The sequence below is a fragment of the Salmo salar genome, chromosome 18 (assembly GCF_965601325.2).
Source record: "Salmo salar chromosome 18, fSalSal1, whole genome shotgun sequence".
Taxonomy (NCBI): domain Eukaryota; kingdom Metazoa; phylum Chordata; class Actinopteri; order Salmoniformes; family Salmonidae; genus Salmo; species Salmo salar.
This window is the reverse complement of record NC_138308.1, coordinates 78,622,802-78,637,950: the sequence shown is the minus strand read 5'-3', so window position 1 is coordinate 78,637,950 and position 15,149 is coordinate 78,622,802. Positions and strand designations below refer to the sequence as shown.

General features: G+C 40.0%; 1 protein-coding gene and 1 pseudogene across 1 annotated transcript; both read right to left on the bottom strand.

Annotated features, from left to right (window-relative positions):
• Nucleotides 1-7,043: 7,043 nt before the first annotated feature.
• Nucleotides 7,044-8,916, bottom strand: LOC106577749 (uncharacterized). The gene is made up of 6 exons (XM_014156067.3): nt 8,837-8,916; nt 8,323-8,688; nt 7,887-8,231; nt 7,656-7,787; nt 7,468-7,517; nt 7,044-7,346 (listed from the first exon to the last, which is right to left on the bottom strand). Exons 1-6 carry the CDS (start codon nt 8,880-8,882, stop codon nt 7,233-7,235), a joined length of 1,053 nt encoding a protein of 350 aa, XP_014011542.2. The 5' UTR covers nt 8,883-8,916; the 3' UTR covers nt 7,044-7,232.
• Nucleotides 8,917-11,733: 2,817 nt separating this feature from the next.
• Nucleotides 11,734-13,469, bottom strand: LOC106577748 (uncharacterized; annotated as a pseudogene).
• Nucleotides 13,470-15,149: the final 1,680 nt, after the last annotated feature.

Genomic DNA, 15,149 nt, shown 5'->3' with positions numbered 1-15,149 from the left:
GGAATTGTTAATATTGTTGACCAGAAAAACACAAACAAAAAATGTATAATACTGTATGTACATCTGGTGCCCCGTGTGAGGATGAGATAAAATATTTAGAATATTTTTACATTTCATGCAGCCTTTTTTAGAGATCAGCTGTTCAAATGTCTGACCTTCAATGTCAGGCTTGGTTCCTTTCACTTGAGTAGATTCATTGGCTAAAGAGAACCACACAACATTTAGACATTCTGAGTAGAAAAATTATCTGAAATTGGAAACATAATTTTCTGTCTTCCAATCTCTTCCCATTTCTCCACTGACCTTGAATCATGAGATATGCACCATTTCCAAAATAGCATTCATTATACCAGAATATTCCACAATGATACGATCTGACATCAGTGAGGGCAACTTTCCAAAGAGTCAGATTAAAACTAATTCCATCCTTTTGCAACTTGAAATTGCACTTTTTCATAGTAGGTTGTTACAAGCCCATGTCCTGGAGTGTGTTTCAGCCATATCCAGGATAACACTAAGTCCACTGTGGAGATGTCATAAGCGTCGTTGAAGGGGGACCAAAACGCAGCGGGTAAAGTGCTCATCTTCTTATTTTATTAAAGATAACACTTAATCAAAATAAACAAATGACAAAAACAGTCCAGTAAGGTGCACAGACTGTACTAGAAACAACCACCCACAAACACAAGAGAAAACAAACCCAACTAAATATGGCCTCCAATTAGAGACAACGACAACCAGCTGCCTCTAATTGGAGGTCATTGCCAAAAAACCCAACATAGAAATAGAAAACTAGATAAACACATAGAAATAGATAACATAGAACATAAACCAAAACCCCCGAAACACACAAAACAAACACCCCCTGCCACGCCCTGACCAAACTACAATAACAAATAACCCCTTTTACTGGTCAGGACATGACAGTACCCCCCCCCCAAAAGGTGCATAGTATAATGAAACAGGCAGGGAGAGTGAGATCGTCTATGGTGGTGGGTGAACCCTCAACCTTCTGGCCCGTAGCCCTGCGTGGCATCAACTGTGCCCTAAAAGCATGCTGAAGTGGCAAAGTTGATATCTACATTTTTAAACGCAGTGTCTCTACAGCTATTGTTATTTGTGGTCGTAAACATTATTTTGAGTTAATTCTGTGATGGGGTGGGCTTTCAATGTATTTTACAGTACAGAGGAGCGTCATGGGAAATATTTGGAAATTTAGATCTGTCCCTAAATGTAACCAACCACCTCAATTTGGTCTTATGTTGCAAAATTTGAAATTGTGTTTTTTACATTGGATAAAAGTATAAAAGACTCACAGCTACAAAATTGTATATCATACACTGCAGTTGGGGAACAATGGGAAAGTAAATGTTCTTTGAAAGTTGATAAATTAATGTTTTGGTACACCTACTGGAGAGCTCTCATTTGTCTACATCTATTCAGTATTGTTGACATTCTTTATTAAAGCCATGTTGTTCTTCACATTACCGTCTCTGGTAAACACACTCTATATCAAAGAAAATCTAAGTTTATTTGTAACCTGCACAGGATACAGATGTTGTACACGTACAATGAAATAGTTACTTGCATATTTGTAGCAATATCAAAAATAGAAAGTGTCCAGATAAAAATAGTTTATAAATAGTTTATAATTATTAGATGATACTTAGAACGACAGATGTCTAAATTGATGGGTCATGTGAAATAAATGCTATAACCACCCCCCAGCCACATCTAGCTAAGTGGTTGAGTCACTGTTGTTTAAACATGTACACATGTCAGCAGGTGTGGCAGGTAACCTAGTGGTTAGAGCATTGGGCCAGTAACCGAAAGGTTGGTGGATCGAATCCCCGAACTGACAAGGTATAAATCTGTCATTTTGCCCCTGAACAAGGCAGTTAACCCACTGTTCCTAGGCCATCTGTCACGTTCTGACCAGTAAAGGGGTATTTTGTTATTGTAGTTTGGTCAGGACGTGGCAGGGGGTGCTTGTTTTATGTGTTTCGGGGTTTGTGGTTTATGTTCTATGTTAGTATATTTCTATGTGTAGTTTATTGGGTTGACCTTCAATTGGAGGCAGCTGTTACTCGTTGCCTCTAATTGAAGGTCCTATTTAACCTCTATGGGACCGGCGGGACGAATTCGTCCCACCTACGTAACAGCCAGTTGAATCCTGTGGTGCGATTTTCAAAACCTTTGAAATGCTATTACTTCAATTTCTCAAACATATGACTATTTTACAGCTATTTAAAGACAAGACTCTCGTTAATCTAACCACACTGTCCGATTTCAAAAAGGCTTTACAACGAAAGCAAAACATTAGATTATGTCAGCAGAGTACACAGCCAGAAATAATCAGACACCCATTTTTCAAGCTAGCATATAATGTCACAAAAACCCAGAAGACAGCTAAATGCAGCACTAACCTTTGATGATCTTCATCAGATGACACACCTAGGACATTATGTTATACAAAACATGCATTTTTTGTTCAATCAAGTTCATATTTATATCAAAAACCAGCTTTTTACATTAGCATGTGACGTTCAGAAAAAGCATACCCCCCGCAAACTTCCGGGGAATTTACTAACAATTTACAAAATTATTCACGATAAACGTTCACAAAAAGCATAACAATTATTTTACGAATTATAGATACAGAACTCCTCTATGCACTCGATATGTCCGATTTTAAAATAGCTTTTCGGATGAAGCACATTTTGCAATATTCTGAGTAGATAGCCCGGCATCACAGGGCTAGCTATTTAGACACCCGGCAAGTTTAGCCTTCACCAAAATCCCATTTACTGTAACAAAAATGGTCTTACCTTTCCTGTTCTTCGTCAGAATGCACTCCCAGGACTGCTACTTCAATAACAAATGTTGGTTTGGTCCAAAATAATCCATCGTTATATCCGAATAGCGGCGTTTTGTTCGTGCGTTCAAGACACTATCTGAAAGGGTAAATAAGGGTCGCGCGCATGGCGCAATTCGTGACAAAAAAAATCTAAATATTCCATTACCGTACTTCGAAGCATGTCAACCGCTGTTTAAAATCCATTTTTATGCCATTTTTCTCGTAAAAAAGCGATAATATTCCGACCGGGAATGTCCATTTAGCTAAACAGAGGAAAGTAAACAAAGCTTTCGGTCGACGCGGGCACGAGCCTGAGTCTCACAGTACTGTAACCAGCCACTACCCAAACGCGCTACTTTGTTTCAGCCAGAGCCTGCAAAGCCACGATTCAACTTTTTGCCGCCTTCTGAGACCCTATGGCAGCCGTAGGAAGTGTCACGGGACAGCTAAGATCCTCACTCTTCAATAAACAGAGACAAGAAGAACGACACCTTGTCAGACAGGCCACTTCCTGCATGAAATCTTCTCAGGTTTTTGCCTGCCATATGAGTTCTGTTATACTCACAGACACCATTCAAACAGTTCTAGAAACTTTAGGGTGTTTTCTATCCAAAGCCAATAATTATATGCATATTCTAGTTACTGGGCAGGAGTAGTAACCAGATTAAATCGGGTACGTTTTTTTCCAGCCGTGTCAATACTGCCCCCTATCCCCAACAGGTTAATAGGGGTGTTTTTTCATGGGTTTTTGTGGGTAGTTGTTCCTTGTGTAGTGTGTTCCTTACAGGACTGTTTCTCGTCGTATTTTTTTTTGTATTAAGTGTTTTGTTTTGTTTTCTTCTAATTTAATAAAGAAGATGAGCATTCACATTCCTGCTGCACCTTGGTCCAATCCTTACGACGCCCGTGACACCGTCATTGTAAATAAGAATTTGTTCTTAACTGACTTGCCTAGTTAAATGACGGTTAAAAAAAATTCATGACATACATTAAATGGTAGTAATCACCCTCAGGCACAACTCACTAACTTAATGGGTCATGTAATCATCTTACGAAGTAGAGTCTTTTGATTAGACATGTAAATAGTTAGCTAGCTTAACAATTAGCCATAATCCGAACCCATACCGTGGCAATACAAACACATTGTCATTGCTAGCCACCATGCATGAAATGCTATAGCATGAATCTGCAGGTAGTTAAAGCTAACCAACTAGGTTCAATGTTAGCTAGCTAGCTAGTTAGCTAGCTAGCTAACATTAGGCTATAACAAGAAATGCAAATAGATTTCTGAAAATCAAATAATATTACTACACATAACGTTAGCTAGCGATCCAGCAAGCTAACGTTCACTAGCTTTAATTTGCAGTGAAAACGGCTATTATGATAAAATTAGAAATGTATAATATCTGAAATTGTAGCTAGACTGGATGAACCCTTCAAGGCAGACTGGAACCCCTTTAACTCCATTTTGTTTGTACAGTGTGCTTGGCCCGTGTTGTGTCAAGTCACTCTGACCACATTGAACTAGTCCACAAAGTAGTCCATCAGAACTTTTCCCCGCTGATCTTTGTTGATAGCGCCTGCTAAATTCACGTCAGCAATGTTATTGAGAGCAGTAGCAACTCTTTTGCTGTTCTCCATGGCTAACATTATATCTTTCAAAAAATCTGCGGTAGCAAGGATTATGTACACATACTGAGCAGCTCAGGTTACATTTTTACATTTACATTTTAGTCATTTAGCAGACGCTCTTATCCAGAGCGACTTACAAATTGGTGCATTCACCTTATAATATCCAGTGGAACAACCACTTTACAATAGTGCATCTAAATCTTTTAAGGGGGGGGTTAGAAGGATTACTTTATCCTATCCCAGGTATTCCTTGAAGAGGTGGGGTTTCAGGTGTCTCCGGAAGGTGGTGATTGACTCCGCTGTCCTGGCGTCGTGAGGGAGCTTGTTCCACCATTGGGGTGCCAGAGCAGCGAACAGTTTTGACTGGGCTGAGCGGGAACTGTGCTTCCTCAGAGGTAGGGAGGCGAGCAGGCCAGAGGTGGATGAACGGAGTGCCCTTGTTTGGGTGTAGGGCCTGATCAGAGCCTGAAGGTACGGAGGTGCCGTTCCCCTCACAGCTCCGTAGGCAAGCACCATGGTCTTGTAGCGGATGCGAGCTTCGACTGGAAGCCAGTGGAGAGAGCGGAGGAGCGGGGTGACGTGAGAGAACTTGGGAAGGTTGAACACCAGACGGGCTGCGGCGTTCTGGATGAGTTGTAGGGGTTTAATGGCACAGGCAGGGAGCCCAGCCAACAGCGAGTTGCAGTAATCCAGACGGGAGATGACAAGTGCCTGGATTAGGACCTGATTAGGTTATAGACAGAAGCATGCTACATGACAGACCAATCTGAACTCATCTCTCGGCATGTCCAGCCCATCCATTATCTCAGCCATTCATGGCTACCGGGAAGGTTCCAGTCTTTTTCCGTGGCAAAACGGAAATGCATTTCTGCCTAAAACCACACTTTGATAAAATTATAAATAAACGTTTAAATGCTTCCTGTTTCCTGAAACAGGTCACAAATATGATTATTATTATTTGACCATGCTGGTCATTTATGAACATTTTAACATCTTGACCTTGTTCTGTTATAATATCCACCCTGCACAGCCAGAAGAGGACTGGCCACCCCTCATAGCCTGGTTCCTCTCTAGGTTTCTTCCTAGGTTTTTGGCCTTTCTAGGGAGTTTTTCCTAGGGAGTTTTTCCTAGCCACTGTGCTTCTTTCACATGCATTGCTTGCTGTTTGGGGTTTTAGGCTGGGTTTCTGTACAGCACTTTGAGATATCAGCTGATGTACGAAGGGCTATATAAATACATTTGATTTGATTTGATTTGAAATATATATTAGAGTCAGTTTTATTAATAACTGTTTTGCTTTGGTTGGAAGCTGTCAGGGGCAACATGAACAGCAAGTAAAGACAGTGAGAACAACAGTGACACCACATAGACATCCTGCTGAAAACCACATAGAGACACAGAGAGCAGGTAGGAGGGTCCTGTGTGCACAAAGCCAGCAGACCCACATGACCAAAGCATAGATACAGCCTCGTCTTGGGCTTACAGCAGACTGCAGAGTACCTGTGAGCTTGTTCACTGTTTGGGGGTGGGTGTGAGTGACATGCTATCAACACAACTAAAAGAGGACAACACATTACAGAGGAGAGAGGACTTGAATAAATAGGTTGTCTCCCATTCTTGTTCATCTACTCCCTGGAACTCAATACAAAACTACACACAAACACGAGTCATTGTCTTCATCATATAGAGATCACTCTGCTACCCATTTTATTTTGAATGATTGTGTGGCTCCTCCTGGTAACTAAGCTACACTTTAAAATAACTTTTTTGATGTTAGTAGTAATGATCCAGTGATGATGACTACCTAGACTGTTTGATGCATGAGACGCTATGATTCTGAAAAGGATTTATAACATGATACAGATGTGTAATATGTATGTAATAAATTACCTCGTTAAAGATTCTTAACCAAACATTGTCTTTGTTTGGCATTATTTGACAGATATTATGACTACACACATGATCTATCACAGGAAAATACATTTTCAATGATTCTTAGTGAACAATTTTAACATTTTGACAATTATAAAAGTTCCTGCCAACTCGAATGTTCAGGCAGTTATGGGGACTTCCATGTACCTTATTGAAAGAGAAATGAAGTGCAGTACTTCAACCTTTACATATGCATATTCACATTTTGTATTGTTTGTGAAAACTTCTTAATTACAATGCGTACATTGTCATATTCATATTCATATTTCAACAATATCAACTCTCTTCAAAACATACTCAGGCTTTTCTCATGAAGAGAGTGAGTTGTGCTCTTAGTGACATGGATGTTTGTGGTTTTGATGCACTGAGGTGTGTGAAGACAGTGTGTGGTGAGGACTGATGGTCATTGCTGGGGGTTAGAGATGAGTTAAGCTGAGTGGAAAATCTATTTAGGGCCGTCAGAATACCACAGAGATGTGATGCAGAATACAGCTTTAAAAGAGAGTTTGAGACAACTGAAAGTGTTAGTCAATAATCAGGATGCAATGTCCCTGCAAACTTACCAGTTTAACTTGAAGAATATGAGTGCAAATCAAACAATAACATCAACATTACAGTGAATTAATGTTTTATTTGATCTAAAATGTATCACAGTATCGCAACAGTAATGTTAAAAGGAGTTTGACAGAATACAAGCAATTGTAGCCCAATTATAATAATAATAAAAACACAGTGTGTAACAGAAAAGCAATGCTAGTCTTAAAGGAGGTAAATCTATGTTTCAGTCCATGTTTTGGAACCTCACCCCAGACTACACAGTGTCTCTCTCCATGGCGATACTCTGTCTCTGGGTCTTTGGCTTCTTGTGGATGATATTCAGAGCAGCGTAATGGACCGACGTGAGTGAGTCATCATGTTCCTTATCCTAAGAGGAATAGCAAAACAAATTCCCACAACATCAGGAAATGATCTGAAATTTGATAGAAGGATTTGTTTACAGGTAGTCAAAGGCATACTCAGAATAGTTCACTATAAGGTCTGCATACCTGGTTAGGAGAACTGGGGACTGCAGGACCACTTGGCTGAGGATGCGTTGCTTTTAGACAAACATGAAGGAATCATCGTCATCAAAATCATCATCATACAATGAATTAACCCAGTTTCATGACTATAACATGTAACATATACTGCAGCAACAGTTTAAGCATATATTGTGGGCAATGATAACGCTTACCTCCGCACAGCAGAGATGTTTTCTTGGTCATCTTATACATAACACAACCAAGGACAATGATGAGGATGACACAAAGAGCCAACGCTACACCCAGACAGTACACCAAGAGAACATGGTCCTCCTTACAACCATCTGTGGAAATACAGACAGTGGAAGAGGAAATTCAGGACATTTTGTTTAAGAAGGCATAAAATGTTAGAACAATTTAGAAATGTCAGAAATATCACTAACAGTCCAGCTTGGTCCCTTTCCCAAACTGTATCTCCCCACAGGAGGCTACAGCACAGTAGTAAGTCCCAGCATCAGAGAGGCTGAGGTTCCTCTTGGGGAGGTTGTAGACACAGCTCTGTGTAGGAGACCCAGCCTCAGGGCTCTTCTCACACTGATCACTCCTGTCTCCATGGGTGTAAATGATTCCTGGATGGGATTCTCCTGAGCCATGTCTGAACCAATAGACACTGTGTTCTCCTGCACAGGTCTTGTAGTGTATTGTACAGTTCAGAGTCACAGAGTCTCCTGGCTGGACTGACTCAGACACAGGCTGCTGGAGTACAGACATGTGGTTGGACCCTGAATCTAAAGAGAGTGAGTAAGATCATGGTGTGTACATTTTCTTTTCCTGCTATTTAGCATTATATGAATGCACTTAGGTACAGAATTAAGTTACCTTTGACAATTAAAGAAGTTCCTTCTCCAAATATGACTGTGCCCACTTCCATAGCACCACAGTAGTATGTAGCTGTGTCCCTTGACTCTGTCTTGGAGATGGTCAGGTTAGAGCTGCCAACACCTCTCTCCACACTCAAGCGTTTAGTCTCATTGAAGTCCTTGGTAAAATTGTTGAAATAAAAAGTATTTTGAGTGCGATAATATGATGATGCCATGAGAAGAGGCTTCTGTCCAACAGTTTGCTTGAACCAAGCGACTCTGACCATCAAATTAGATTGACAAAAGCAAGTGAGAGATACACTTTGTCCCAGTTGTGTAACTATCACAGGGTCTGGTTGGATTACATCCTTGTTAAGTGCACAACCTGTGAAGCAAACAAACTAAATAAATCAGACAAAGGTATAGTACAGATTTATACATTATTATCATTATTCAGACTACATAGTCATTCAAATTGATTAAAAAAGACTATGACATAATTAAAAGGATCCACGTTTATATTTCTTACTTACCCAAATTGGTGTTAATCAAAAATATTGTCCAATATATAATCATCATTTCCTTTCTGAACTGTATAGTGTGTGGGGTCTGACAACAGGGCACCTTTTATATGATGCCACTCATTGGGTAATCATTATGAAGTAGGTGGAAACTCTGAACTGAGGGATATTATTGGCTGTCTGAACAGGCATAAAACGTGATTAAAAACTACAATCTAACATGTGTCCTATGGCATACCATAGTTAGAGCAGCCCTTCAAATGATGTAAAGTCAGAGTTACTGGTTTATATTTTTTCATAATTTGGGTCGGTGGCTGAGACTACTGGTACATATGTCCTCTTTGACATGCACAGGGGGTTTACATTGTATTTCTCACTTCATGTCTGCAGAAGGCAGTTCAAGCTTTCAGGAGGAAGTGAACTCTTGGTGAGTTTGGCACCTTTTTGACAAAATAAAGATGTGATTTTGATACCTGGTGCAAATAAGTGGTAAGAAGTAAGAAGTCATTAAACTAGGAAATAAAAATATGCTTATTGAAATATCGCACCAACGTAAAGTTAGGTTACAAAGTTAGCTTCCATGTTAAAACCATTATCATAAAAAGTAAGAGTTCAGACATTTGCGAAATTATTATATTTTGTTGTACACTTCTAAAAAAACAGATGTATCCAGTCAGTCAATCTCAGCCACTATTGCTGAGGATTTGCGACTCATGACCCAATCCTAGCATCAGCTTTCACAGTTGCTGGACAATTATTTGTTATTTTTTATTTATTTCACCTTTATTTAACCAGGTAGGCAAGTTGAGAACAAGTTCTCATTTACAATTGCGACCTGGCCAAGATAAAGCAAAGCAGTTCGACAACTTACAAAAACACAGAGTTACACATGGAGTAAAACAACGTACAATCAATGATGCAGTAGAAAAAAATAAGACTATATACAATGTGAGCAAATGATGTGAGATAAGGGAGGTAAAGGCAAAAAAGGCCATGGTGGCAAAGTAAATAAAGTATAGCAAGTAAAACACTGGAATGGTAGATTTGTAGTTTATGCTCTGCATCTGAGTTATTTTACATTTATATTAGGTGAAGCAAGGCCCTTTCAATAGCATCCTACAGCAAATGAGAAATGTATATAATCGCCAGTTCACACGGACACTGTCAAGATTAAAGTGGAGTTCAGAGGAAGGGTGGGGCTTAATTTAGAATTATGCTGATTGGATGACCCTCACATGTCACATCCTGTCTTGATGACACACCAGAGTAGATGATTTCTTCCTCTCTCTGTTCTATCCTCTGTCTCCTGGGCTTGGTACTCTTCTTGTCAGCTAACTTCAGGGCAGTGTAGTTCAAGGCATCATCGTCACTGTGGACAGTGGTGGAAAAACTACCCAATTGTCATACTTGAGTAAAAGTAAAGATACCTTAATAAAAATGACTCAAGTAGGGCCTCCCGAGTGGCGATGTGGTCTAAGGCACTGCATTGCAGTGCCACTAGAGATTCTGAGTTCGAGTCCAGGCTCTGTCGCAGCTGGCCGCAACTGAGTAACCCATGGGGCAGTGCACATTTGGACCAGCATTGTTAGGGAAGTGTTTGGCCGGTAGGGATGTCCTTGTCCCATCACGGGCTGGGCACAGTACACACTGACACGGTCGCCAGGTGTAGGGGTTTCCTCTGACACATTGGTGCAGCTGGCTTCTGGGTTAAGTGGCCATTGTTTCAAGAAGCAGTGCAGCTTGGTTGGGTTGTGTTTCAGAGGATGCACGGCTCTTGACCCTTACATATCCTGAGTCCGTACGGGAGTTGCAGTGATGAGACAAGACTCTAACTAGCAATTGGGTAAAAAAATAAATACATTATGATTAAAGTGAAAGTCACCCTGTAAAATACTACTTGAGTAAAAGTAAAAAAATATTTAGTTTGAAATATACTTAACTATAAAAAGTAAAAGTACAAATGATTTCAAATTCTCCATATTAAGCAAACCAGATGGTGCCATTTTCTTGTTTTTTATTTATTTACGGGAAGCCATGGGCACACTCCAACACTGAGACATAATGTACAAACAAAGCATGTATGTTTAGCTACGGACTTCAGATCTCTATGTCAATTAACTAATAAATAGTTCATTGTGGTTTTTCACAGATTTCAGTAGACTATATATAGATAACTTGCTGCCTCATTAAAATATAGTTATATTGTTGCTAAAAAGGACAACATGAAGAGCAAAAAATTATGTCATACAACTGACTGACACCACTGAGACATCCTGCTGAAACCACATAAAGAGAGACAGAGAGAGAGAAAGACAGAGAGGGTCCTGTGCAGAAGGGTCCTGTGTAGATAGCTACAGCCTTGTGTATTGTTCACAGCAGACCGCAGAATACATGTACATATGTTGCTGTGTATGTGAGGGGGTGTGTGGCATGCAATCAGTAGGCCTATGTCTTAAAGAGAAAACAAAGAACAAAACCTTCTACACTACAACTGCATGATATTTTCTGTAACATGATGCAAGGGACTTCCTGACTCAAAATAAATGAAGACATTGACCTTTACATTGTTAGCACTGTGTTTAGAGACCATTGTTGCAGTAAGGGGTGTGAACAGTACGGTGGCCTTGAGAGGGAAAGTAGTGCAGAGTGTTGGTGCAGGTCAGTCTTCCTGTGTTAAAAGTCTATGAAGGTTAGTTTCCAATAGTGGAAAGTCACTGTAATGCCCTCCAATATGACCACAGAGGTGTGTGAACAGAATGCATTGAGCTCAACTTGTTGACATTAATTTGGTTTAACAGTTGGAAATGCTTTATTTTTCTTTACACATGCAAATCAGATGTAAAATGAGTTGGACAGAGAAGCAATAAATTCAATTATTTGTACTTTATATTACACTTGAAAGAGTTTATCACATTTTATTGAAGCATTCATATAGAGCAAGTTTTTAAAGAGGTATCTTGCATACAATGACAACTGTGTCATTCATCCAGTTCTACTGTCTGATCCCAGAGTACACTGTCTCTTCCTCCATGTTGCTTCTCTGTCTTCTACACCTGTTCTTCTTGTTGCTCAGATTCAGAGCCACATAATGGAGACTGTCTCCATCTTGGGCCTGTGAGAAACAGAACAACATTTTGAACATTAAATGTAATCGTTTTTTTGCGAGCTGACTGAGGTCCTATTTCCATTACAACACAGAACGATTCCTGCTTACCCCTGCGTCTGACTGGGAAACTGTAGGACCTCTTGTCTGAGAGACCAGTTCTGAGAACAAAGACACACATTTGCTACATTTAGAGATGGTGATGTCAAAGAAAAGCAACTTTTAATCATTTACCTCTGTACTTTCTCTTGTTCATCTTGTACATGATGCAAGCAAGGACAATGATCAGGATGAACGAAAGAGCCAATGCTACACCCTGGCAGTACACCAAGAGAAGAGGGTCTGCTCTATGGCCTGTGATGATTAAAACAGTGATAATGGGAACTAAGTATAGATTGTCTAATTTGAAAGTATTTTTGAAAGAGACTTTGGAATCAGACTTCACCTGCAACCTAAATAACTTTGATTAAACAAAAAAATGTAAGCTATTTAACCTTCCCTCAATGTCAAGCTTGGTACCTTTCCCCAGCAGTATCTCCCCACATGAGGCCACAGCACAGTAGTGAGTCCCAGCATCAGAGAGGCTGAGGTTCCTCTTGGGGAGGTTGTAGACACAACTCTCTGTAGGAGGACAAGCCTCTGGACTCTTCTCACACTGATCACTCCTGTCTCCATGGGTGTAAATGATTCCTGGATGGGATTCTCCTGAGCCATGTCTCAACCAATAGACACTGTGATCTCCTGCACAGGTCTTAGTGTGTATTGTATACTTCAGAGGCACAGAGTCTCCTGGCTAGACCGTCTCAGACACAGATTTCTGGAGCACAGTCATGTTTCTGAAATGGACAAAAAGGTCAATTAACCCATAGAATTTCTAGAATATCACGGCAGCAAGTGTTCTAACTGATCGTTTGTTAAATTAAAATCTCATCTGATTAAGAAAATACCTCATATTTACACCATAAATCTCTATATTCAGATTTAAAAAACAATCTTTATATTTATCTTTTACAATGATAATGGCTCCTTCTCCAAACTCTATATTGTTGCTATAAGAGCTCCCACAGTAATATGTGCCAGAGTCTATCAGCTGTATGTCTGAGATTCATAGGTGATTATTTTGTTGTCCATTTTCCAGTAGGAAACTCATGGTAGAATGTTATGTTCCTTTCAAACTTATTGAGAGTTGAGAAGAACTGAAGTTTATCTCATGAGGTTTGCTTGTACCAAGAGAACAATACTGCCATGTCACTTTCATGAAAGCAGTGCAAAATCACTGTGTCTCCAACGTTGGCTAACATGAGCTCACTCTCTTGATGTATGGATGAAGACTCAGTTCCAGCTAGCACATCAACTAGAGAACATGAAAATGTAGTAACTATGTTATAGGTTACCCAAATACAACTCTGGATTGTCAAAGTGTATGTACAACAATAATTGGACATCACATACTGCAAGCAGAGAAATATTAAAGATTGACTTACCCATCTCTACGAGAAGTGGAAATATCAGATACAGTTCGATCATCTTTAAAGTTGTCATCCACTTCACAACTTGTTCTGACTCAGAATAGTTGTCTTATAGGTAGATTCTGATCATTATAGATTTATTACAAATGAAGTACTTCTTATTGAATTGTGGCGTCCCTTATTCTTTATCACTGCAGCTACTGTTGTAAAAGAGAGTCATAGTTGTGACCTTTTTGGAACATGCATGCAATGACACTGTCATCCACGAGGGCTTCTATCACCACAAAGTCACTTCACGTCACTAAAAACATCTATGGAAAAAACACAGTAAACACAATACAGTAGTCTTCTTTTAGTGATCTCTCATTCAGGATTTACACTCAGTAGAATAGATGGATAGAATGCCTTCCTATGATATTATTATTGAGGAGGTCCATGGCCTAACATCACACTAAAAATCAGTGCTTGTATTTGACTAAGAACTACTGATCACTAGGTCAAATTAACTAATAAATATCTCATTGTGTATTTTCACAGATTTCAGTTGACTATGAATAGATAAAGCTGCCTCATCGAAAGTTAAGTTTACGGTCAAGAGTTGGTTTACTTTTGGCTACTAAAACGGTCAACTTGAAGAGCAAGTGGAGTATAGACTATGTTCAGTATGAGAGAGGTAACAGCTCTGAGACAGCCAGCTGAAAACCACAGAAAGAGAGAAACAGAGAGAGAGAGAGAGAGACAGAGAGAGAGGTAGAGAGTGATAAAGAGATGGGGAGAGAGGGAGAAAAAAATCTAAGCGAGAGAGACAAGGGTCCTGTGTGCAATAGGCCAGCAGGCCTTAACAAAGCTTAAATACACACCATAGAGTACCTGTAAATAGGTTGCTGTGTGTGTGAAGGGGTGTTAGTGGCATGAGAAGAGAAAAAACTGTTCAACCCCACAACTTAAAGTGGAACTGACATCGTTTAACCACTTGGAGATCCTGATAGTCACAGAATGGTGTCGTCTGCGTAGAGGTGGATCAAAGAATCACCAGCAGCAAGAGCGACATTATTGATGTATACAGAGAAGAGAGTCGGCCCGAGAATTGAACCCTGTGGCACCCCCATTGAGACTGCCAGAGGTCCGGACAACAGGCCCTCCGATTTGACATACTGAACTCTATCAGAGAAGTAGTTGGTGAACCAGGCGAGGCAGTCATTTGAGAAACCAAGGCTGTTAAGTCTGCCAATAAGAATGCTGTGATTGACGGAATACGGCTGCACAGTAATGTCTCTTATCGATGGCGGTTATGATATCGTTTAGGATCTTGAGCGTGACTGAGGTGCACCCATGAGCAGCTCTGAAACCAGACTGCATAGCGGAGAAGGTACAGTGTGATTCAAAATGGTCGGTAATCTGTGTTAACTTCTTGCGGATTAGTGGGACTCTACCGTCCCATTTCGACAATTTCCGGTGAAATGGCAGAGCGCCAAATTCAAATTAAATTACTATAAATATTAAACTTGAAACATGAAATAACAAGTGCAATACATCAAAATAAAGCTTAACTTGTTGTAAATACAGCCAAGTTGTCACATTTCAAAAAGGCTTTACGACAAAAGCAATCCATGCGATTATCTGAGGACAGCGCCCAGCACACAAATGCATAACAAATCATTTTCAACCAGGGAGTTGTGACACGAAAGTCAGAAATAGCGATATACAAAAGGCCTTCCCTTTGAAGATCTTCTTTTGTTGGCACTCCAAAAGG